The 24,826-nt window shown below is 46.3% G+C and overlaps 1 protein-coding gene across 2 annotated transcripts in view; it reads right to left on the reverse strand.

Annotated features, from left to right (window-relative positions):
- Window positions 1-24,826, reverse strand: part of NELL1 (neural EGFL like 1) — an 874,935-nt gene that overhangs the window by 789,215 nt on the left and 60,894 nt on the right. For both annotated transcript variants that reach the window (XM_030864871.2, XM_030864870.2), the window contains exon 3: window positions 4,153-4,303. In XM_030864871.2, the coding sequence (XP_030720731.2) occupies window positions 4,153-4,303 (151 nt within the window). The remainder of the gene's footprint in view (window positions 1-4,152; window positions 4,304-24,826) is intronic.

The raw sequence follows: 24,826 nt of genomic DNA on the forward strand, positions 1-24,826 counted from the left end.
GATATTGAGGTTCCAACATATTAAACAGCGGGTACTGCAAAGCTAGAAGTCAGACTCCAGCCTCTATCATGTCTGACTCTGAAGCCAGTGCTCTACTATATCGGTTGCCATTCCACTCACTTCTCACCTGCTTTGGGAAGTTCTCTGCTTCCACTGAGAAGCATTTGAAGATGCCCCACACTCTATTCTTGGACATGTGTATGGCCCTCATACTGAGGAAGCCCTCACACCCAACCCCACAAAGCCAGTGGGGCAAGGACATGACCTTCCTATGTCTGTGAAGCTGAGGCTGACTTGACATCTCCACCCTTGGGCAATAAGAACCTGTGCTTTCTCCCAGCCTACGGAACATGTGGACCCTAACCCATGCCTGCTCACCAACACATATGGCAGCTCGCTTTTGCCAGGCTGGCCCAGAAACAACCAGCTCACCGTGCTGACTGCATCCCCACAGAAGGGTCAGGGTCCATCACATCCCTTTGAGGCTGAGGGCAAACTTAACCACTGGAAAGAGGCAGAACTGTTGAGATCCTCACCTCTGTGGAAAATGTACATGGAAAGATCCTCTGCTCCAGCGAATGATGTGTTCTCCGCACCTCTCCCCACAACCAAAAAAAAAAAAAAATTTCATTTCTTTCATTTCTTCCCCGTGTGACTGCCCACACTGTTCTCCCTGCTTCTATACCCTTCTCTTTCCCTTGCCTGCAGAAGTCTACCTGTTCAGCAGTCTCCCTTCTATGTGGTCTTCCCTAACCACCAATTTAATGTACTGAACTCAGTGAACTTAACACCTTTATATCACTTTTGCCTCAGTTTACCTATCTAGGTTGATATATCAAAAAGTAGGAAAAGGGAAGGTTTATCTGAACTCTGGTTCCCCAGTAGTGACCCTGACGAGATTTGAGAGCAAGTGATTTCCTAAGGAAGTGCTCCCAGGAGAGGGAGGGAGGGAGGGAAGGAAGTCCCAGCCTCAGCCTGATCCCTGGTTGCTCTGGGGGATGAATGAAGCCTCAGAGAATGACTGGCCTCTGGGCATTGAAGGCCAGGGAACTAGGCTTCCATACTCCCACACTCATGAGTCAATCATTGACTCCAGGCTGCCTGGGGAGGAAGTGAACTCCTAGACACTTCCGCTCTCAGTATAGTAGGGTGAAGGGGCTATAGAGGCTGAGGGTCAGTGCTCTGAGGCAAGTTGTAAGGTGTCAACCTTCAGAAGCAAAGCCCATAGAAGCCAGGTGAAGGGCACACAGAACCTACACAAGAGATGTGAGGGGGTCAAGGGAGAGCACCACCGTGTCTGCTGCAAGGTCAAGTTAGGGCTGGCTTCATGGGCATGTGACCAGTGCATTTGCACAGGATCCTGCCCTCAGTAGGGACCCACACTTGAGGGTTAATGCTCTGCAGTCACCATCTTGAAATTCTCAGTAATTTTACCTTTGACTTTGAGTTTTGTCAGTGAAGTCCGATGGGACAGTAGAGCATGAACTGGGCCCTTGGAGCCTCCATTCATGTGCAGCTCCCTCCCACCACCTACCACCTCCCTGGGACCAGTTCTCAGCCACTGGCCCGGTTGCTCCTGGTGCCCAGGGCCCACCTGTCTTTCCCCAGTTGCCACCCTCTGCTTAGGCAGTGACTGTTCTGTGGGCTTGTGGGGGGCCAGCGTTCTGCCACTGCTGTCCACCCCGGGGGGGGGAGGGAGGGGTACAGGGGTAAGTTTGGGGAGCCACATAATTTTGAAGTTAGCTACACACTGCCTAGTCACTCCAGTCTATTACTTCTCTATTAATAGCTCTTTTTTATTCTTTAGTTTTTTTACGTGGTCATGCCTTGCTTCCCACATTGCCAAACTCTGTTAGATTTTGTTTCTTTCACTTCCCCACAAAAACTGGCACAGCACTTAGAACAGAGCAGGTGCTTCATCGGTATTTTCAATGGATTAATATAAAATTGGTATTCAATTAAAATTGGCTGGGAGACTCCCCTGGTGGTGCAGTGGTTAAGAATCTGCCTGCCAATGAAGGAACACAGGTTCGATCCCTGGTCCAGGAAGATCCCACACGTCACAGAGCAACTAAGCCCATGTGCCACAACTACTGAACCTGCATGCCGCAACTACTGAAGCCCGTGCACTTAGAGCCCGTGCTCCACAACAAGAGAAGCCACCGCAATGAGAAGCCCGCGCACCACAACGAAGAGTAGCCCCTGCTCACCGCAACTAGAGAAAAGCCCGCGCGCAGCAACGAAGACCCAACGCGGCCAAAAATAAATAAATAAAAATAAAACTGGCTGGGAGGTTTCAGTTCAGGATGGTGACACAGGTAGATCCCAGGTAGAGATAGAGCCTCGTCCTCCACACTAAGTCTACAGCTACCTATGGAACATTTTCCTCTGGAAAAAACCTAAAGGCTGGCTGAGCACATGGGACAAACGAGGGAAAAAAAAAAAAAAACTGCATCGAAGCAGATAGGATAGGGTGAGATATAATCTCACTGTAAACCCCAGCCCCAGTTCAGAGACCCAGAGTCAGTAGGGAACTTAAAACCCAAAGCTTCTCCTTAAGAAGCAAAGAGTTTGAACCCCACATCAGGCACCCCACTTCTTAACACCTGCACCTAAGAGACAATCCTCCACAACGTCTAGCTGCGAAAACCAGAGGCTCGTGTCCACAAGACCCACAAGGCTGTAATGACCTGAGAAAAGAGCTCACACACTGGGACTCACCCAGCTCGGGGCCCAGATCAGAGGAAGCCTCTGGCGCCCAGACTTCAAGTGAAAGAGGCTCATTTGCTTATAATAAAGCATTGGCCTGAGGGGCAGGCATCTAATCTAACACACACATCCAGGAACCTGCTGGAACCCTCTCCAGAAGGAAGACTGGCAGCTGTGACATCCTCCCTCTGCAAACTCCAGAGGGTCAGTATCTCCCAGAAGGGAGCTCTTATACCATCCGGTGCCCTGGTTTTTAGAGCTGCCACCCAAGGGACACCCTTGATTCCCTGGCTCTGGAGCCCAGCTGCTGGGTCCCATGGGACCAAAACAGTCGGAGAGACAGTCCTTGGCAGGCTGTCACCCCCAGGGCACTACACAGACAGCAGACTGAAATACCGCCAGTCTCTCTGAGAAAGAGATCTGTTTGCTTGTCCAGGAGCTTTGGTCTGGGGAGAAGGCTTCCAGCATGCTTACAGGGGCCAACAGAGGGGCTCTCAGGGAATGGAGGTTCGTGGACACAATCTTTCCCCTCACCCTCTGCTTTGCCACAGCTCACCAGTATATCCCAGAAAGGACCTTATACCCTTGTCTTAGATTATCTAATAATCATTACTTTGAACTCCCGAATAGAGTGACCTTTCTCAAACTTAAAACCATTATGTAGTTTCCCATCATCTACGGGGACTTTAGTCCAAGTTTTTCAACACAGCATCAGAGCTTTGGAATGATCTCGTTTCCGCCTGCCTCTATGATACCACCTATCTCTGCCTGCCTCAAACACCTCAGCCCCCACCCCACACACTTTGTGTCATCTACTTACCCACTTACCGGTTCCTTCCCCAAATCATCACAACCTCTTCCTTGAATGTTTTTCTTCCTATTCCTTACTCCTTCCCATTCAGCCTGTCAAACATCTACTCACTTGATTTCCTTATACAGTCATCATCTTCTCTGAACCCTTTCCTGGCTTACTACAAAGCTTAGCAGAATTGCCTACTACCTTTATTCCCTAAACACAAGCTTCCAGCACTGCATCTACAATTCTTCGTGACATTCATTTGTCCATATTCCCTACTAGCTTGTGTGATGCGATCCTTAGAATAAACACTCGGTATTATTCACCTTAATGTTCCCAGCGTCAAGCACAGTTCCTGCATAAAATAAACACAATGAAGGCTTACTGGAGGTTCTTGGTAAATGTAACTTGCTTGATGGCCTAAATCTGATGGATAGCATGTGGTTTTATATGAGCAAAGTCTACCAGGAGATAGAAAATAGGTGAGAAAGACATCTTAAGGCAAAGTCAGTCCATGAATGTGTTCAACAGTCACGAGGCTTCAGCAAGCCGAACATTTTCCTGGAGCTCCAGGAAATTCCAAGGCATTTTGTACAGCCCATGAATGCTAGGTAGATATTTTTGAGAAGTAGAAAGCTCTTTCTTACCTGTGTTCCAGTTCTCGAATGGACAGTATCACTCCTGAACTGGATGGCTTCTGCTGTACAGTGGCCAGAAAGGTGAATTCGCTCTTATTCCGGAACAGCTGAATTAATTTGTCACTCACGTGAGGGGCTGCGTGGATCTCCCTTTCTATATCTAGGAGTCAAGAAGGAACAGAAGGGGAAAGAAGAGGAAATGGAGGAGGAGAAGAGGAAGGGAAGGAGGAATACAGACGGGAAAAGAGGAGAGGGAATACAAGAAGGAAAAGGAGAAAAGATGCACAGTTAAAAATGCCTTGTCCAGAGGGTCCACGGTACATTCTCCCTTCTCCCCTCTTGTCAGTAGTTTTCCGTTTTCAGGCGCCACCCACCACTCCACACGGCTGCGCGCATTCAAGGCAAAGCCTGGGCATGCCGTCTCAGCCACCGTGCCCGCTTGTCACTTTGACAAGTTCACAATTGGCCAGCCTGTGATTTTCTGACAGGAACTGTGATGGGACACGGAGCAATCTGGCCTGCTGCAAACAGATTAAGCTGCTGAAAATAAGGTGAGAGGCAGTCTGATAAATGGGGTCCAAAATTCAGAGAATCCTGAGTCTAATAGGATCCAGGGCCACTCAGCAGTCTCTAATTTCCCTTTTCCCGTGGCCTCAGCTTCTTTCTCTCCACAATGCATCTAGGGAAACCTGTCCTTGCCTTGTACCCAAAAGAGATTTACTAGAGCTCATAATGCCAGACAATTGCTTTTGCTTAAAGGATAAATACAAGGCATGCCCATGATCCATCAGCGCGCCTGGAATTCCTCTGTAAACATGCAGCGGATGACTGTCCTCGTGAAATGTTTATTAAGGTTGAGGCCAATTCAGCAGGCCAGAGGTGTGCGAGTCCAGCTAATCCTGCTACTGGACAGAAATCTTTCTTTCTGCAACATCCGCATAATGAGAGACATCCCTCATTTCAGGCTCACCCTTGTCATGATAAACTGGGCATTACATCACTATTTTACACTACACTTTCTGGCAGCAGGAAGTGGGCACCAAGGGAGCTGAATTAGAGAAAACTATTCAGAGGATGACAAATGAACACCAAAGACGTGTTTGGTGGCCTTCTCTCATGCCCTGACCACGTCCTCTGATGGTATGGTAACTACTTGGGTATTTCTCCAGGACTGCCCGAGGAAGCTTTGAAAAACATAGAACTACATTATTTACAATAGCCAAGATACGGAAACCACCTAAGTGTCCATTAACAGATGAATGGATAAAGAAGCTGTGGTATATATATATACACCATGGAATCCTACTCAGCCATAAAAAAGAATGAAATATTGCCATTTGCCGCAAGATAGATGGACTTGCAGGGCATTATGCTAAATTAAAATAAGTCAGACAAAGACAAATATTGTATGATATCACTTATATGTGGAATCTAAAAGAAACAACAAACTAGTGAATATAACCAAAAAGAAGCAGACTCACAAACTAGTGGTTACAAGTGGGGAGTACACAGGGATGGGGCAGTGGGAGGTACAAGCTATTGAGCGTAAGACAGGCTCAAGGATGTATTGTACAACACAGAGACTATAGCCAATATTTTGTAATAACTGTAAATGGAAAGTAACCTTTAAAAATTGTATTAAAAACATTTTAAAAGAAAAACATAGAACTGCAAAGGCTGCATGGCCCAAGCAACATCACAGACTTGTATTCGGACCCTGAAGAACCTCATCCTGAAGAGTGGTTTTTAACAAAAAGAAATCCTTGAATTCTTGACCTCAGGCCTCAGTCTTCTCATCTGCAAAATGAGGGGCTTGGACTAGGCGATTTCTCAGGGCCTCCCCAGCTTTATCTCCTATAACTCTATACACTGCTGTTTCAAGTCTGCAGCACAGAACACCAGTCTTGCAGCTGTTCAAGTCTAGGCTATGCACAGTGGGAAGCAAGGTTGGTCCTCTTCCAAGGAGGGACCCAACCCAAGAACACTGTACCCACAGAAAACCTACCTCAATGACATTTGCCTTTCTGCCCAAAGAAAGGCTTTCACTACTTTACTACTAAGCGGCATGCTGTCAGCTTCTGTCCAGGGCTGAGATAAGAGACAGCCACTTAGGGAATGCTTTTATGCCTTTTACAGAATCCTAGCCGAAGACTCTCCAGGATGATATTCAAAACCAATTAAACGTATGAACAAATCACTCTGTAAACTAGAGATCATTAGCCAATGTTTGTTAATGTTATTTTTATTATTACTACTACTGGGCAAAGAGCCTCATAATATATTTCACCTAGAATTTGGTGCCAGAAAAGACACTTGGTTCTTGATTAACTTTGTCGTTTACTTTTTTTTCCTGTTTGCTACTTCCTACTTTACCCATCAATTAGGAATCAACTGATTGTCGGTGGCTGCCCAGGGAGCTCATTAGAGGATTCTGAAGCTTAGGCCCAATGCAAAGAGGGCCATGATTGATCAGCAATGCCTACTAGGGGAGTTAATATCACATCAATTACGGGTATCCTCACCTCTCATTCAATTCTCCCTGGGGGAGTATCATCAAGCCAGATGGCCAATGACCCCCAAACTTATATCTGCAACCTCAACCTCTCCCTTAAGTAACAGATTCATATATGCAGTGTCCTTCTGAATATCTCCATATTCAGTATCTGAATATCTAACACCAAGTTGTATTCGCCCACTGAGCTCTTGTTCTCTCCCCCAACCCTCTCTTATCTCCTAGAGTTCCCAGTCTTAGTAAATGGAAACACCTACTTCCTCAGGCCAAAAAACTAGAAATTGTCCTCAATTTTTTCTTTTCCTACACGCTCCGTATTCAATCCGAGAGTGTGTCATGAGGGCTCCCATGTCTGGCATCTGTCCATTTCTTCCCAGCTGTACTCTTCAAACTCTTGTCCAAGCTGCCATCATCTCTCCAACTGCATCCTCACTGGTCTCCGTGTTACCTTCCCTTCTCCATCCTCCACACAGCAGCCCAAGTGCCCTTCTTAAGGCAGAAATCAGGATCATTTCCATCTCTTGCCTAAAACCCTCCAGTGGCTTCCCATCGCTCCCGGGATAAAATCAGGCTCTTCCGCATGGCCCGCAGTCACACACAAATGCCTCTTGCCTACCTCTCCCTTCTCCCCCAGCTCTCACTGCAAATGCAACCTCCTGGCCACTCCCTCCAACGGGGCCCCCATTAATGTCTAAAATGCCACTTTGGTGACTTCCTTCAGACCACTTTTCACAGTATATGTATTGTGATCAACTATTTCCTTTTATCACTTACCATAATCTTGTTTCATGTTCCTTACCTTATTTCCTTTCTTTCCCCACTAGGATGAAATAGCTCTACCTAGTCAATTTTCGAGAAACACTAAAAATGCTAATGTGATGAGGAAGCATCAGTAAAAACGTGTTAGGTGAAGGAAGGAGGCCGAAGAATGGAGGAGAGAAATTAAACGAGGGTGTTCACAAGCTCTTCTCTGCCTAATGTAGAAGAAACTTCATTTCCGTTTTCCCTGACTTACAGGGTGAGGAGGGTGGTGATTTTCAATGTCAACAAACATATACCCGTGTTAACGCTGTGTCAGGTATCAGCAAAAAGGTAAAAACCGTTTCTGGCATCCAGGACAGCTACATAAGCAAGACAGTTACTTGGTGAAAACAGAGTAGGGCAATGCATAAAAGAAGGAAGGAAGGGACCCGGGGAGGCTGGGGATGACATCATACAGGATGTAACTTTGAGCCTGAGTCAAAAAAGATGAATAAGCATTTACTAGACAGGAGAAATAGAGAGAAGAGGGCATTCCTTGCAGGATCGCTGTGAGGCTATGAACACCCAGGTGTTTTCCATTATCCTGGCGTTTCTCTTTCTCTGCAAGCCTCTGTCACTAAAAGTCCAGCAGGAGAGCATCTACTCAACCTAACATTGGAGGGAACTCTCCACTGATTGGTGAGTTGAGAGAGCAAAGACAGCAGCAGCCAGAAACAGGACGAAACAAACACACCAGGGCAGCTTGCCTCAGTCTTGAGTGATGGTGAATTCAGGCGACGTCTCCGTAATCACAGCATGTGTACACTAAGAACCTCGACACGTGGCAGAACCTCCATATAGACATAGCACCTCCTTCTAGCCTGAGTCCCACATAAGCTTGTGGTTAAGATTGGCCCCGAAAGATAAAGCAACACTTGCTAATTTGAAAGGACAGTTGGCTTTTCATTTCTAAGTAGAGAGGAAATTTGCCATTTCAGAACTGCCAACTGTCCACAGGGCAATTCCTACTGTGTGGAGAGAGGCACATGTCCCCCTGTTAGGTCCTGGGGCCCTTCTTTGAGAACTTCAGATGTTATTGATCCAAGCACTTTCAAAGCAGCAGAAATCACAAGCAGAAAGTAATAGGGACACCAGAAGACTCCCACTTAATGTGTAAAGGATTTCTATCTCCATGAACAAGTTCACGATAATATCCCATTAAACCTCCATTAGCTCCAGGAGCCTGAATGATAAAAAGCAAACACGTGTATGGCTTACGATGGTGCCAAGCGCAGGGTTAACTGCTTTGCGCATATCATCTAATTACAATAATCTTAGGAGTAGCCATTATTATTTTTCCTACTTTACATATGAGAAAACTAAGGTTTACAGAATTTAAATGACTTTCTAAAAGACACTGGGCTAGGAGTCCACGTTCTGAGATCCCAACCTGGCAGGCTGGTCCCATATGCTACACTCTTCACTGTGCTATGTCTACTGTTTGCCAATATGTAGAACCTCAGGGCTTGGTGCCTGTGGAAAAGGGACAAACCATCATATACCCAGCGCCCGACACTGTATCCACTCGGGAAATATTTATGAACAATCTATTCGTACAACCCCTGAGCTAAATAACAATCCCCCATTTTACAGGTAAAGAAACTGAGACACAGAGAAGTTTTATGGCTTGCCCAAGGTCACACAACATGACTGGAGATAAAACTGAGTCTTGCCCCAGCAGAAGTGATCAGGACATTCCATAGCATTCGCCTGGCACTCCTGCTTACGTTTTCGTTCGCCTGTCTTTCCTCTCTCCCACCTGCTTCATCCTGCGCTCCAGCCACACAAGCCTCCTGCCTCTTCTTCCCAGGGCCATGTTCCTTCCCACCTTGGTATATTCTCATCTTCAGTGACCTCTCTTCTTTCTCTCTTCCGTGGATACCAGCTTAATCGTTACTCCTTCAGGCCCGCTTTCCCTGACCATCCCAGACCAGCTCAAATTCCCTACATTGTCCTCACTGTACTTCTTGTAAATATCAAGTCTTTATGTGTCTAATCACTTTATTGTGTGTCATCCCTTCATTAATGGCTATCATGCCTACTGGACTACATTCCACAGGGAAGGTTTATCAACAGATACACTCAGCATGTTGCCTGGCACATGGTAGAACCTCGAAAAATGTTTGCTGCATTAATAATATTTCTTGATTCCAAAGCCTGGAACACAACGGAGGAGGTTTACCAAAGACACTCAACTATAACCCCAACCTGCTGAGAAAAAGTACATTAACATGATGAGCCACCTAAGGGTAAAGCCAGCTAAGCATCCTTAACTCCTCTATTTCGGGACTAAACCCAAGGAACCCTGTGACACATGGTATTAATCATTTTTATAATTACTACATGACTCAAAAAAGAGATTCAGGTGGCCCCATAATTTTACTCATTAGATCATCATGGTGGAGGAGCTAAGCTCTTCTGATAAATATTTTAAAATACTGGTAAGGAGTCAGAATGGCCATCATCAAAAAATCTAGAAACAAATGCTGGAGAGGGTGTGGAGAAAAGGGAACCCTCTTGCACTGCTGGTGGGAATGTGAACTGGTACAGCCACTATGGAGAACAGTATGGAGGTTCCTTAAAAAACTACAAACAGAACTACCATATGACCCAGCAATCCCACTACTGGGCATATACCCTGAGAAAACTGTAATTCAAAAAGAGTCATGTACCAAAATGTTCACTGCAGCTCTATTTACAATAGCCAGGAGATGGAAACAACCTAAGTGTCCATCATCGGATGAATGGATAAAGAAGATGTGGCACATATATACAATGGAATATTACTCAGCCATAAAAAGAAACGAAATTGAGCTATTTGTAATGAGGTGGATAGACCTAGAGTCTGTCATACAGAGTGAAGTAAGTCAGAAAGAGAAAGACAAATACCGTATGCTAACACATATATATGGAATTTAAGGGAAAAAATGTCATGAAGAACCTAGGGGTAAGACAGGAATAAAGACACAGACCTACTAGAGAATGGACTTGAGGATATGGGGAGGGGGAAGGGTAAGCTGTGACAAAGTGAGAGAGTGGCATGGACACATATACACTACGAAACATAAAATAGCTAGTGGGAAGCAGCCACATAGCACAGGGAGATCAGCTCGGTGCTTTGTGACCACCTGGAGGGGTGGGATAGGGAGGGTGGGAGGGAGGGAGACGCAAGAGGGAGGGGATATGGGAACATATGTATATGTATAACTGATTCACTTTGTTATAAAGCAGAAACTAACACACCATTGTAAAGCAATTATAAAGATGTAAAAAAATAATAAATAAAAAATTCAGTGATGAACAAAGCCAACCATTTAAAAGTAGAGTTCAGAACTTCAAAAAAAATACTGGTAAGGAGTATCAATGCATCCCCTTGTCACTAAGAAGTTAGCAAACGGTGATCACTCTCTCTTCAGGCTGTCCCCCTACACTGGCACTATAACCTACCAGTGGTCAATCTCCCCCCTAACCCTCATCCCTCCACCCCCATCTCAGTTGGATGCCTCATAATAAAGATAGGGGTAAAGCATGGATGCCAGCTCTATCTGAATCACAGGACAGGAGAACAACAACAACAACAAAAAGACTGATAAAGATTTTTTTAATAAAAAGACTGCATTGTATAAGCTACAAACTTGCAGTTATAAGATGAATAAGTTCTAGGGATGTAATGTAGAGCATGGTGACTATAGTTAACAATACTATACTGGCTACTTGAAAGTTGCTAAGGGACCTCCCTGGTGGCGCAGTGGTTAAGAGTCTGCCTGCCGATGCAGGGGGCATGGGTTCGATCCCTGGTCCGGGAAGATCCCACATGCCGCGGAGCAACTAAGCCCGTGTGCCACAACTACTGAGCCTGCGCTCTAGAGCCCACAAGCCACAACTACTGAGCCCGTGCTCTGCAACAAGAGAAGCCACCACGATGAGAAGCCCACACACCGCGATGAAGAGTAGCCCCCGCTCGCCGCAACTAGAGAAAGTCAGCGCACAGCAACAAAGACCCAACGCAGCCAAAAACAAATATATACATTTTAAAAAAAAAGTTGCTAAGAGATCTTAAAAGTCCTCATCACAAGAAAAAGAATTCTAATTATATGAGGCAATGGATGTTAACTAAACTTACTGAGGTAATCATTTTGCAGTATACATATATCAAATCATTAAGCTGTACACTTTAATACAATGTTTCATGCCAATTATATCTCATTAAAACTGGGTCAGGGAGGAGAGGAAGACTGCATCATATAGCAAAAAAGCTATCCAGGGAATGATTGTAAATTAGACTGTATACAATGGAAAATTACGTAGGATAACATAATATCAAAGGTACTAGAGTAACACAGGAAATTCCTAGGCAATAATGTCAAACAGAGACACAATTTTATGTAGAATGTCATACCAAGTATATAAAAAATGTATTTAGCGATGCATAGCAGAAAGATATGATGGCCTTCAATCAAAATGTTAGCATTGGGAGCTAATCTGGGTGACATTTTTCTCCTTTCCACACATCTCAATTTTCTAGATTGTATTATTTCCAGAATTATTGTAAGGAAAAAACAATCAGTTTTGTTATAGAAACAGAGGAGAAGTAAAGAGGGCATCCTACAAAAGAAGAAAATAAGCATAAACCACCCAGCTTTCAATCATGAAACTGCGTCTCTTTAAATTAGTGAGATCCCCCCTCCTCTCCCTCTAGCCAAGCTCAACCAGGTCTGGCTTCCCATGGAATAACACTCCCCTCCTTAAAGCAGAGGACTGGTCAGCTCCCCGAATGGCCTGCTGGGGCATTTCTCATAAGCTGAGACCCTCGGCTCATGACAGCTCAGGCTGATGGGACTGAGGTGCATTTTGGTAATAACTGACAGTCAAGTCAGGTGTCATTTTAATCCACACTCACGGTCAAGAGTCTGAGAACGCAGAGGTATGCCCACCACATGGTGGATGAAGTTGCACAGAAGTTTGTCAAGCACAGGCAAGAACATTGTTCCCAGCACGGGACGCTCTCTGGGTTGCTACAAAAGACATGAGGACAGTCCTGGTCCCGGCCCTCTGCGAACTGCTCACTCATCCATCGATCATTAGCTCATTAATTCTTCACCTTTAAAACGTTTATCGAGCACTCTTCTGAACCAGGCACTATGGACACAAAACTGACGAAAACACATCTTTTATCTGCCAGGGGCTAAGCATCTAGTAATAAAGACACAAACGTATGGGGCTTCCCTGGTGGTGCAGTGGTTGAGAGTCCGCCTGGCGATGCAGGGGACACGGGGTTGTGCCCCGGTCCGGGAAGATCCCACATGCCGCGGAGCGGCTGGGCCCGTGAGCCATGGCCGCTGAGCCTGCGCGTCTGGAGCCTGTGCTCCGCAACGGGAGAGGCCACAACAGTGAGAGGCCACATACTGCCAAAAAAAAAAAAGACACAAACATAAATGAATGGGAACTGTTCAGTTGTTCAGCTCAGAGGCAAAAGAAAAGTTAGTGTGCTCAGGAGGCAACACATGGCTGGAAATAACCTGGAGCAGGACCAGAGAGCTCCCCCTCAGAGACCTGATCCTCCCGATAAGGGACAGTGCGGGGCAGCGGTTAAGCGCTCAGGCTCTGGAGCCTGACTGGCTCATATTCCAGCTTCACCACTTACTAGTTGTGTGACCATGGACTCATTAACCTCTCTGTGCCTCAGCTTCCTTGTCTGTAAAATGGGAATAAAACTGCATCTGTCTCATAGAGATAGTATAAGATTCAAGATTCACACATGTTAATCTCTTAAAACAGTGCCTGCCACGCAGGAGGAACAGGCCAACTGTTTATCTGGAACACAGCTGGGGCAGGCCCTGAGTCCTGGAGGATGGGGTGTACCAAGCTATGCCAGCCACCACCCTGCCAGGAGAGGCTTGGGGCTGGGGTGGATTACGGCTATGGCCCAGCAGGAGGGCAACGGGCGGGTCAGCAGGGGTTGCCAGCCATGGCTGGAGGCATGAGTGGCCAGTTCTCTCTTCTCTTAAACTAAAAAGTGGGCAGAGTCTATTGAGCTCCCAGGTACTCCAATCTAGGTCCAGTCAGCCGACCGACATCCAAACGTCTCTGAATTTTTGCTGTGTGCTGGATGTTGAGCTAAGGACTTTAAATATACTTCCTAATTTAATCCTCACAGCAGCCCAGGGATGTCAGTATTGCTATCTCCATCTTATAAATGAGGTACAAAGAGTTAAGAAACTTAGAAAGTTTCTTAACTTTCTAAGTTAAGAGTTAAGTATCGTTAAGAAAGTTAAGTATCGTCACTGGATTTCAAACTCAGATCTGTGTACTGCCAACCACGGCACACCACTGCCTCTGCCCTGTTCACCCATCTCAGCCCAACTGGTGTTTGAAAGCCAGCTCCACCATGTAGCCTCTGTGAGAGGTTGGGTAACTCAGCTTCCTTCCTTCATCCTTGAGTTGCCCCGTGTGTCAACACAGTGGTAATACCACCCACGTGGCAGGGCTCAGTAAGGAGTGATGAATACATGGAGTGTGCCTACCATATAGCTTGTGCGCCAGAAGTATTTCCCCTTCCCTGGCCTCTTTAGGACAGCATTTCCGAGACGCTTTGCAAAGGTGGCTCAGAAATCTACACACTGGAAGCCTGAGCTTTAACATTTGCCAATGGGTTCACACATGACCACATTTCATATTCATAATAACCACTAGGTAGGCATTAATAACCTCCCTTTAAAGATAAGGAATCCCTGGTGTGTACAAGTTAAGTGACTCACCCAAGATCCTACCTCCAGCAAGTACAGATGTGTCTTCTGACTCCAGCTTCCCAGCTCTTTCTGTATATTTCTGTACGACTTCCCTAATCCCCAGACAAGGAAGAATCTTTAAACCTCTCCACTGCACTCCAATGCCAGGTCTCCCCTATCTAAGGGGCATCGCTCCTCCAAAACCCTAAACCGCCCCATATATTGAACATGCACTCTCTAGCCTGTTTGAAAAGTTTGGAGCAGTGGGCTAACCTAATTATAATTACTTCCCTTTTGTGCACAGGCCTAATTCTCAGGCTTAAGAGAGACATTTTCAATGCTGTACTGGCCTTGACCATGCCACATCTACTCAAATTCAATAGTGAACAGTGAGGCATCAAGTTCAACCGCCAAGCTCTCTAGTTTGTGGTTATTCATTATAAATCGTTTTTACATGTTGCTTCAAATACCGTTCAAGAATAAAAATCTGCTGGCATTGAAATGCAGTGATTTTAATATGCAAACCTCCTACAGAGATGATGTCTCATTTTAATTATTGTTTCGGTTTAATGGGTTTTCATTAAATTAAAGGATGGTGCAATTACGAGGGTGAACAGCTAATGTTTCAAAGGCAAGCTCCCGTGGCTCTGTGGGCAAAGAGATAGTTGTGGCATCTACAAGCAGAAAGCGACACTCTTCCAGATAAGCCTGTATTCCACCTGATGGAAAACAGCGCTTTCTTTTCCCAGCTTTCGCAACAGAGCTGGCATCTCCCCATGGTGATAGGCAGAGAGCTCTAAGCGTGTGTTTTACTTGAGGTATCTTAATCACATAACTTTTCTATCAGGAATCCAAGCACCCCTGTTCATGAGGCCAGGAAGTGCTCTTAAAAGCCCACAGCCCGCAAAGCTAGATGCCAAACCACAGGAAGATGCTCCTGATGTATCTGAGGTCTTCCCCCTCACATACAAGTGATTTACTTGGTTTTGTGGATGAGTGTCTGACTTCCCACCTCTGGGAAAGTGGTCCAACTTCAACACAGGCTGCAACGACCAAAATCATATTAATTAGCAAGCCGTCAGGAGCTCACGTGAGAAACAATGTTGGTGGCCTCGGAGATTTCACCCCAGAAACTGCACAAATTTAGCACTTGGGAACCAACAGGGTAGCATTAGCTCAGAGGTGAAAGAATGAATGAGAAGTAAGGAATGAGGGGAGGGTCAGAGGTAAAATCTGCTTTATTGGGGTCCCAGTGGTCAGAGGTGAGGGGTATGACTCCAGGGTGGAGGGGGTAGGGACTCTGCATGGCAGAAGTCTGTAGCTGGGGAGAGGGAGGCAGCTTGGCAAACCTCAAATGTGCGATTTCTTTCTCTCCAAGTAAGCTGAAGGAAAAAAGAGGAACGCTACAGGAGGTCCTTCCAGAAGTAATTGGCCTATTAGGTTAGGGCAGGCCCGGTCACTATACACGCCAAGAAAGTAATATGGGAACGTCTCACTATGCTATGCAAAGGAGGGAAAAAGAAATCCTTTCCACAACAGAGAAATCATAAAGCAGCATCGGTCCCAGGTAACACAGCAAGAACTAAGTGATGAATGAGGTACCCTCTCGGCTCAGCACCGCCCTACCCCCAGCCTGAGACTGACCACCTGTCAGGGCCCATACTCGCTGGCATGGCCACTGGAGAAGGTTCTCTGCTCTATTATTTCAAGTGCCCTGAATATTTCCGAAGGGATAATAATTTGGAACTCCTCAGTGGAATGCTTTCTTTTCAGCTCCTTTATTTCCACTGTCCTAAAAAGTAGATCATCAGCTCTAAGATCACATGTGTTAATCTAATTACATGCCTTGTTAGCTCATTAGTTCCAGAGTCACTGCTGGGGAGGTCTCCCGCACTATTCATCTATCTGCAATGCTCTCTGGGTGTGCTTCCTGGCTCCCGGAAAGTGTCATTACAGGCCTTTCAGACCCTGTGCTGAGGAGGGTCAGTAAAGCTTTCTGAACACCTGAAACTCCAGGCTGTGAACAGAAGCTCCAGGAAATGTGGGGTGAGTGCAGAAAGGGGCTCTGGGTGTGGATTCTGGCAGACGTGCTGTGCTCCTTTGAAAACTGACCTCTTAATGTTTACTAGGATGAGAATACAATCTTTAATGTCACCCTTAAAATGAACCGCTGGAGATGCTGCTTGCCTGAATTCAAAGCCCATTGCCGTCTGGCTACTGGATCCTTCTCCACCAATTTCCCGCGGCCACCCTCCCAAACAAGATCTACAACCAAGGGCTCAAATTACAAGCCCTACTTACTGAGGCTTCTGTAAAGAAATGAACATGTCGGTTTGGGGGAAAATTGGTCTTTGATCGTTGTTGCCGCACATAATTTGGCTCTGGCACGTCCTAGGGTAACAACGCTGAGTCAGTTTTCAGTAAATCACTCCTTCAGTGTTTTAAATAGTGTCTTTATGATTAATTCATCTCAAAGCGTGCCCGGTAGGTTTCCAAGGAGTCTTTTCTACCTGGGTATGATCTGACTCAGCCAGAAGATTTTTTTTTTTTTAATTTTTGGCCATGCCCCACTGCATGTGGGATCTTAGCTGCCCGACCAGGGATCAAACCCCGCACCCCCTGCAGTGGGAGCACAGCGTCCTAACCCCTGGACCGCCAGGGAAGTCCCTGCAGATACTCTTTCCAGCCACAAACCACCTGAACCTCTGCCACCGCGAGGGGTTGTTCGCTGACCCTCTGGCGAGCTCTCTCGGGCCCCAGGTGAGCCCTGGGAATGCAAAACACGTGTGGTGCCTGGGGCAGTGCCCGGCACAGGTGAGGAGCTCCACGGGCATGGGATCTCAACTCTCCTCCCACCTGGAGTTCCAGCCACCATGCCGATGCAAAACCTGCCCATCTCGCGAGACCCAACCCAATTCCTCTAGCTCCGTGAAGCTCTGGAGCCCCCAGTTCAGCGTGCTTTCCCCCTTCACTCCAAAATTCAATCATTCACTCAAACATATTCTCGGGGCGTGTTCTCTGTGGCAGGCGCTGGGCCACGGTGAATAGGACAGACTCGGTCTAGACAGAGACATCCAGCCAGTATTTGTAGCTACACTGACCACTACCACCCACTGTGACCCATCTTACATTCTGCATCTTGCCAAATCCAATAGTCAGTTCTCTATCCTCGGCCTAACTAACCTCTCAGCAACCTCCCAACCGTTGTCCTCTCCGTCCTTTTTGAGGCACTCTGTTTTTTTGTTTTTTTGTTTTTATGGTACGCGGGCCTCTCACTGTTGTGCCCTCTCCTGTTGCGGAGCACAGGCTCCGGACGCGCAGGCTCAGCGGCCATGGCTCACGGGCCCAGCCACTCCGCAGCATGTGTGATCTTCCCGGACCGGGGCACGAACCCGTGTCCCCTGCATCGGCAGGCGGACTCTCAACCACTGCGCCACCAGGGAAGCCCTGAGGCACTCTGTCTTTTGGACACTGCATTCTTCTGGGTTTCCTCCCACCTCTCCAGCCATCTTGAGGCTCCTTCATGCCCTCATCTGCCTGCTCTCTGTCAGGGTGTCTCAGGGTACATCCGTGCATCAGCAAGCCCTGAGCTCCACCTCCATCACCACCGAGACCCTCCATCCTCTTGACTGTAACACTGCAGCAGTTGTCAAATGCCAGCTTGCTTCCACTTGTTTCTTTCCCCCTCCTCTCCTCTCCCCACTCTTCTCTGACTCTCTCTCTCTCTCTCATGTAGCAATTGGAGAATCAAGGAAATCTTTTTCATACTTAAATCACATCATATCAATCCCGTCGACCCCTTACTTTAAACCCTCAAACAGGTGCCTGTATTAGTTTCCTGTTGCTGCTATAACAAATCACTGCAAACTTAGTGGCTTAAAACAACACGAACTTATTATCCCACGGTTCTGGAGGTCAGAAGGCTGAAATGGGTTTCACTGGACCAAAACTAAGATGCGGGCAGGACCACCCTCCCTCCAGAAGCTCTTTGGGAGAATCCATTTACCTTGCCTTTTCCGTGGTTCAGGTCCCCTTCCTAATCCTCCAACTTAGCTTTGTAGCAACGTAGAATCTCTCTCTGCCGCCATCTTTGCATCACCCGCTCTCTGACGGAACTTCCTGTTTCCCTCTTATAGGACGCTTGTGATTACATTGGGCCCACCTGGATAATGCAGGATCACCTCCCCACCAAAAGATGCTTAACTTAATCACATCTTCGAAGTTGTTTTTAATCATGTAAAGTAACACAGTCACAGGTTCTGGGGATTAGGACAGAATATCTTTGGGTGGGGGAGGGTCATTTCTCAACCTACCACACTGACCAGCACAATTGAAATAAGACCCTAATTCCTTACAATGGCCTGAAAGACCCTGCGTGGCTTGGTGTTGCTGCTGGGGCTGAAACAAAGACCAAGCTTTTACTTTGGCCCTGGCCGCACTCTCCGACCTCCTCGGGTACTTCCACCCACACCGGCCATCTTTGTGCCCCTTAAACTTGTTTGATCCAAGGGTTTTTGTACCAGCTCTTCCAAAAATGTCAGCTCTGGAGCAAAACAGCCTGAATTCAATTCTCAGCTTTGCCACTTACTGGACCTAACCTTGGCCACATGATTTAACCTCCCTGTGCCTCTGTTTTCCTTTCTGTAAAATGGGGCTCATAATACCCATCTCCCTGTTAGGACTATTATGGATTATTTTAAGGATGAAATTAGTTAACAAATATAAAGAATCTAAAACAATGCCTAGCACATAAAAAGTGTTCATCATTAATCATGTAAGTGATCAGGAATGATACTATTATCTTTGCATGGCTGGCTTCTTCATTCAGGCATCAGATCAAACACCTCCTCTGCAAGGAAGCCTTCCCCAATAATCCTATCTATCTAAAGTCTCTCCTCTCCTTCTTTCTCTCCTCGGTATTGCTGTTTTATTTCCTTCAGAGTCTATATGGCTATCTATAGTTACTAATTTATGAGTATACTTGTTCACTGTGATTCCCCATCAATGCTGGAACCGAAGTTTCAGGAACCCAGAGACTCTGTCTTTTCTCCGCTACATCTCTAACAGCCAGAACAGTGCCCATCATATGGGTGTGCAATAAACATTTTTGAATGAATGAATACGATCTATTTCTGGTTCTCTCATCCCTGCACCTGGACCAAGGGCCCCCAAGCGCAGAGCATCTTCCACATTCCTCTTGTGCAATCAGGACCCAGCACAGTGGCTGGCACCCGGCAGCATAGCAGACTCCCAGTTAATGCTTGCTGATTGATTAATATATAAATGAGCTTTAGAGGCACCTTTAAGATAAGGGCTCTAAAAAAAAGATTGTCCTCCAGCCAGTCACTCAAAGAGGGAACGGATTCCAAAGTTACACATGGAAAAAAGCGAGATTCAAAGCAAAAGTCCAGCATAGAAAACAGACTTGTGGTTGCCAAGTGCGGAGGGGATTGGGGGAAACGTGGAGTCAGAGGTTGGGATTAGCAGATGCAAAGTATTATATATAGAATGGATAAACAACAAGGTCCTAGTGTATTACTATATTCAATATCCTATGAGAAACCATAATGGAAAAGAATATTAAAAAAAGAATATATATATGTATAACTAAATCTCTTTGCTGTACAGTAGAAATTAACACATTATAGATCAACTATACTTCAACTAAAAAAACAAAACTAAAAATTTTAAAAAACAAAGCAGATGTCCAGGAAGTGCTCCCGAGCTTGCCCTGTCCCCAGCACACACTAGTGGGTCGGGCAGCTTTCTAATCATGGTGAGATCTTCGATTTAAAGGAAATATCAAGAAGGCTGCTGTGGCTAGCTTATGCATGAAATATACAGTTAAAAGCCAATTGCCAGGGCAACTTCTGCCAAGCCCTAAGTACCTATCACCCTGTGTTTCTCCTTTCCACTGATGCCTGCAGCTCACAAATGCCTAGGCAGATGGGGGCCTTCTCCTTTAAGGTACCTCACACCCGGAGACTCAGGGAAGTAGTCTGGGGTGAAGCCGGCATCAGGATTTATTTGTTTAAGTACCTGAACTGATTGTAAGAAGCAGTCACAGCTGAGAACTGAGTCCTGTGCGGAGTCCTGGCTCCAGGTCCAAAGTGATAAAGTGACCAGCCTCAGGCCAGGCGCAGCGCCAGCATGTTAGTTTAGCCTTCAGTGTCTTCCACCGCTCTCCCAACCGACACATCACATTTCATCAAGTCCAAGGTGGCACAGATTACAAGACGCAGTGAATGTGACATTGAGGAGATAACAGGGCACTGCACAATGTCACCCGCTGTCTGCATTCCCTCGCTGGTGCACACACTCAGCGATGACCTGGCTGACCCTCCATGCATCTGGGATCGCAACCCGTCCCCGGCATGGCTCTAACATGTGCTAATACCACACACTCTACATACACCCAGGCTCCACACGAAACCTCCATCCCCTGCCTTCCCTGGCCCTTTCTGGCTCACTCAGGTGCTTCTCCACAGATGCTGGGGCTCTGGTAACAGGTATCTCTGAGGTTTGGATCCTCTCAGCCCTTGGTGTGGCCAGGAAGAGTACTTTAGGCAAAAAAAAGGAAATAGCCCCTTGTCTTTTCCCCAGTGTAATATACAAATATAGCCATTTGAAAATCATGTGTCATGATATGAAAAAGGCTGGGAAACACTGCCCTGTGTGGAAGTGGAATTTGAGATCAGAAGACCTGGGATCCACCATCAGTCCTGGCACTTAGCATCTGAGTGACAGGTCATTCAATCCCCCTGAAACTCAGTTTCTCCTCCATTAAATGGCGACTAATATAATGATGATACTTATATCACAGAATCTACATGACATGTACATGTAATCATCTACATGAACAGTTTTTTAAAATGTTCGTCACTGTCACTTTCTTCCCTGTCTGAGTGCCAGGGTTGGACGACACCACACGAGTTGGGCGCGTACGGAGACTATGTGGATAAGGCTTTCTCTCACTGGCTTTCAAGTCACTTACAATCCGGCAGTGTGAACAAGTGGAGAGAACACCATAGGATGAAAATAAATCCTGAGTAAGTTAGCTTACAATGAATCCATCACTAATTTGGGCCAGAGACGGGGAGGCCATGAGCATAAGGGTGGAGTGGGATGGTAGGCATTTCCAGATAAATCAGGAAATAGATGGGGATCACCCAAGCCCTGTGTCAGCAGAGAGAGCCACTGGAGCAACAGTGGGCCTTTTTTACTTTTTTTTTTTTTTTTCAGTGAAATTGGCATGTCTTTTTACAAAAGCACTTCAGCTTACTTTTTCAAATTCATGTTGTAAACCAACAGCTTCTTTCCTAAACTCTTTGTTGCTGTCCTACAACATCTATGGGGTGCAAGGCATACTTTTTTTTATTTTTTTTTTTATTTTTGGCCGTGTTGGGTCTTTGTTGCTGCGTGCGGGCTTTCTCTAGTTGCGGCGAGCAGGGGCTACTCTTCATTGCGGTGCACGGGCTTCTCACTGCAGTGGCTTCTCTCATTGTGGAGCACGGGCTCTAGGCGCGTGGGTTTCAGTAGTTGCGGCACGCGGGCTCAGTAGTTGTGGCTCACGGGCTCTAGAGCGCAGGCTCAGTAATTGTGGCACACGAGCTTAGTTGCTCCGCGGCATGTGGGATCTTCCCGGACCAGGGATCGATCCCGTGTCCCCTGCATTGGCAGGCAGATTCTCAACCACTGCGCCACCAGGGAAGCCCTAAGGCATACTTTTAAGTGGACTTTCCTGCCACTATTCCCCCAAATCTCCCCATACAAGGCATACCACACAATCCAGACACCACATTCTAAAAAAAAAAAAAAAAGATAAAAATAAAAAAACAAGAATGCCATATTTTATCAACCACAGAGTAATAATGTAAGAATGATAGATGCAAAGATGCCTGACAGGGCTTCCCTGGTGGCACAGTGGTTGAGAGTCCGCCTGCCGATGCAGAGGACACAGGTTCATGCCCCGGTCCGGGAAGATCCCACGTGCCGCGGAGCGGCTGGGCCCGTGAGCCATGGCCGCTGGGCCTGCGCATCCGGAGCCTGTGCTCCGCAACGGGAGAGGCCACAACAGTGAGAGGCCCATGTACTGCAAAAAAAAAAAAAAAAAAAAAAGATGCCTGACAACCACTGCTGTCGCCCTTTCTTTAATTATGCTCTTATTCACTATAGGCATAGAGTCTGTCAGTGTGGGTCCAGGTGTAATTGAGCCCAGGAGCCCCGACCAGCAAAATGACATGCCGCACACCCAGCCGTTCCGTGCAACTTTTTCAAGTGAATTCTTGGAGAGACTTAAGAATTCTTCCAAAATGTCACAATAATAACTATTTTATCTTTTTTATGCAATAATTTTGATTTGGAGCTTTGCTTTTCTTATTTCATCCAGGTACACCACAACTCATGAATAAAATATGACAAGTTTGATAGTAGCCATTGGAGAGGGTTCATCCGTAACAGCAGACGTGCTCAGTGTACAAAGAGCTTTTGTATTCTAACAGCCTTTGTTTCTGGGATGGGCTTTTATCTCAAAGAAGAAACACGTGCGTTCTCCCTTCTCCTGGGTCCCCCTCCCACTACCCGACAATTCCTGTCTTCAGCACAGCACCTGAAACCGTGTTTACTTTCTCTCTTAATGAGGACATTTCTAGATAATTAGGGAACAAATCAAAAAACCAAAGAGTGCTCTGCTCACTATGAAACTGACTTGAAACAGCACATCAAACAATGTGACTCAGGGGGCTTCCCTGGTGGCACAGTGGTTAAGAATCCTCCTGCCAATACTCAAAGAGACACATTCAGAACCACAGACTAGTGGGCAAAGTATGTGACTTTACATCTTAAACATCATTCAGGTGATTGCACTCACCTGGAGAGATATTTAAATCACCCACAGCGTTCTCTTTCGAGAATTTTCCTCTCCCCAGCAAAGGCTGCCAGGTTCCTTCCAAGTTCAGGCTCTGGTCTGTCTTTCAAAGAAATATATGTGAAAAAGAAAGGAAAGGAACTTGCACAACCACTGGCATTTATCATATGGCCCCAGGGACGTCAGACTTCAAGTTTCGAGGTTTCATTTTTTTCAAACGAATCTCTGAGCATCTTGTTCTATCACACATAGAAAACCAGCTGGCTTCCAAGTTTCCTCCCCAATACATTTTTGCCCCAGAGTTTGTTTCAAAATATGTAAGAGCAAAAAGACAGTTTAAAGTCACTGCTTGCCTAGAACTTGAAGAACCAAGATGTAGACCTCCTGGATGAGCAATTTGCCAAACTTCCCAACTTATGGGTTTGTCTGTGGGACATGACAAGCACATTTAAGATTAAGCTGAGGCTAGGAAACATTTCTAACACTCTTCCAGAAAATGAAACCCGGCATCATCAGGAAAACCAGAATGCAAAAGCTTCAGCATATGTTGTTGTTTTCTTGTGTGTACTTCGCAGGTGCACAGTGATGCCTATTTGGGGAAATTGTAAACTCGTACGTTTTTTTTTCATCTTCACTCACTTCCTCCAAGACACAGGTAGTCTTGAACTGTGACTTTTACTACCCATGAGAACCATTCTGAAGCCCAGTGAATGGCGACTACATCGAGGCTGTAGTTTCCGAGATGACTTTAGTCACATTGTCTTACCTAATGCCATGTTGCATTAAACGGCATCTTGCCATCGACTGACACTTCATGACATCAGGGAATGCAAAGGTGGTTAGGTGCTGATGACAAATACACCCACACACACACACTCACATGCCAGACATGCTTGCAGTGTGGACAGCAAGATGAGTCTGAATCTCTGGCAGAAAAATAAGGTAGCAGCTTGAATGCTCATGAGGAAAAGCTAAGTTTTATTCCCTCAGCGCAAGGCACAGTAGCAGCGTTTGGCACCCTTGAGGGGCTGCCGTTTGTAGGTGCCGGGCTGAGCCTTCCTTCTTTCAGACCCAATATTTCAAAGAGGCCAAATAGGGCTGGGAAATCTGGCAGCAGCATTTAAATCTTTAAAAGACACTGTCAAATGGGATTAGACATCAAAGTTCAGGTTTAGGGGCAAAAAGAAACTAAGAACGAAGATAAAAAGATGACCAAATCAGCCGCATGTATACCAATAACAATGCTGCCTGAAATCCTAAGAAATCTTGTTTTTAAGTCACAGGATCTCAAGTGGCAAATCTCAAGGTCTTGCTCGATAGATCTGGGAGCTGACTCCTAGCACCATGGGCCCTAGTCGGTCACTCCCTCTCTCCCCCATTGGCTGGGTGTTACCTTCCACACCCCATCTCCCTTCTTCTCCCACCCAGGCCTATGAGGGCAGAGGAAGGACAGCGCTCGTTAGGTCCACTTGTCCCGGATCAAGTCTAGGGACTCACGATCTGGGACATGAGACTCATCCACATGTGTGCCAACACCAGTGTGTACCCAAATGTTTCCAGGGCTCTCCAATCATAACCCTACATGCAGCTATCTGTGATGTCCTAGACAGATCCTGAGTAGCAGAGAATGAAACCGGCCACATTAGTCAAACCAATCAAAAGGATGAAACAAACACACGTGAGAACATTACAGTTACATGTACTCCAGCCTAAACCTTTCACTGATGGTACAGGAAATATTGGCATTTCCCAGTTCGAGTGTTAGACCTCCTCTTT

The sequence above is a fragment of the Globicephala melas genome, chromosome 8, assembly GCF_963455315.2.
Source record: "Globicephala melas chromosome 8, mGloMel1.2, whole genome shotgun sequence".
In the NCBI taxonomy this organism is placed as follows: Eukaryota; Metazoa; Chordata; class Mammalia; order Artiodactyla; family Delphinidae; genus Globicephala; species Globicephala melas.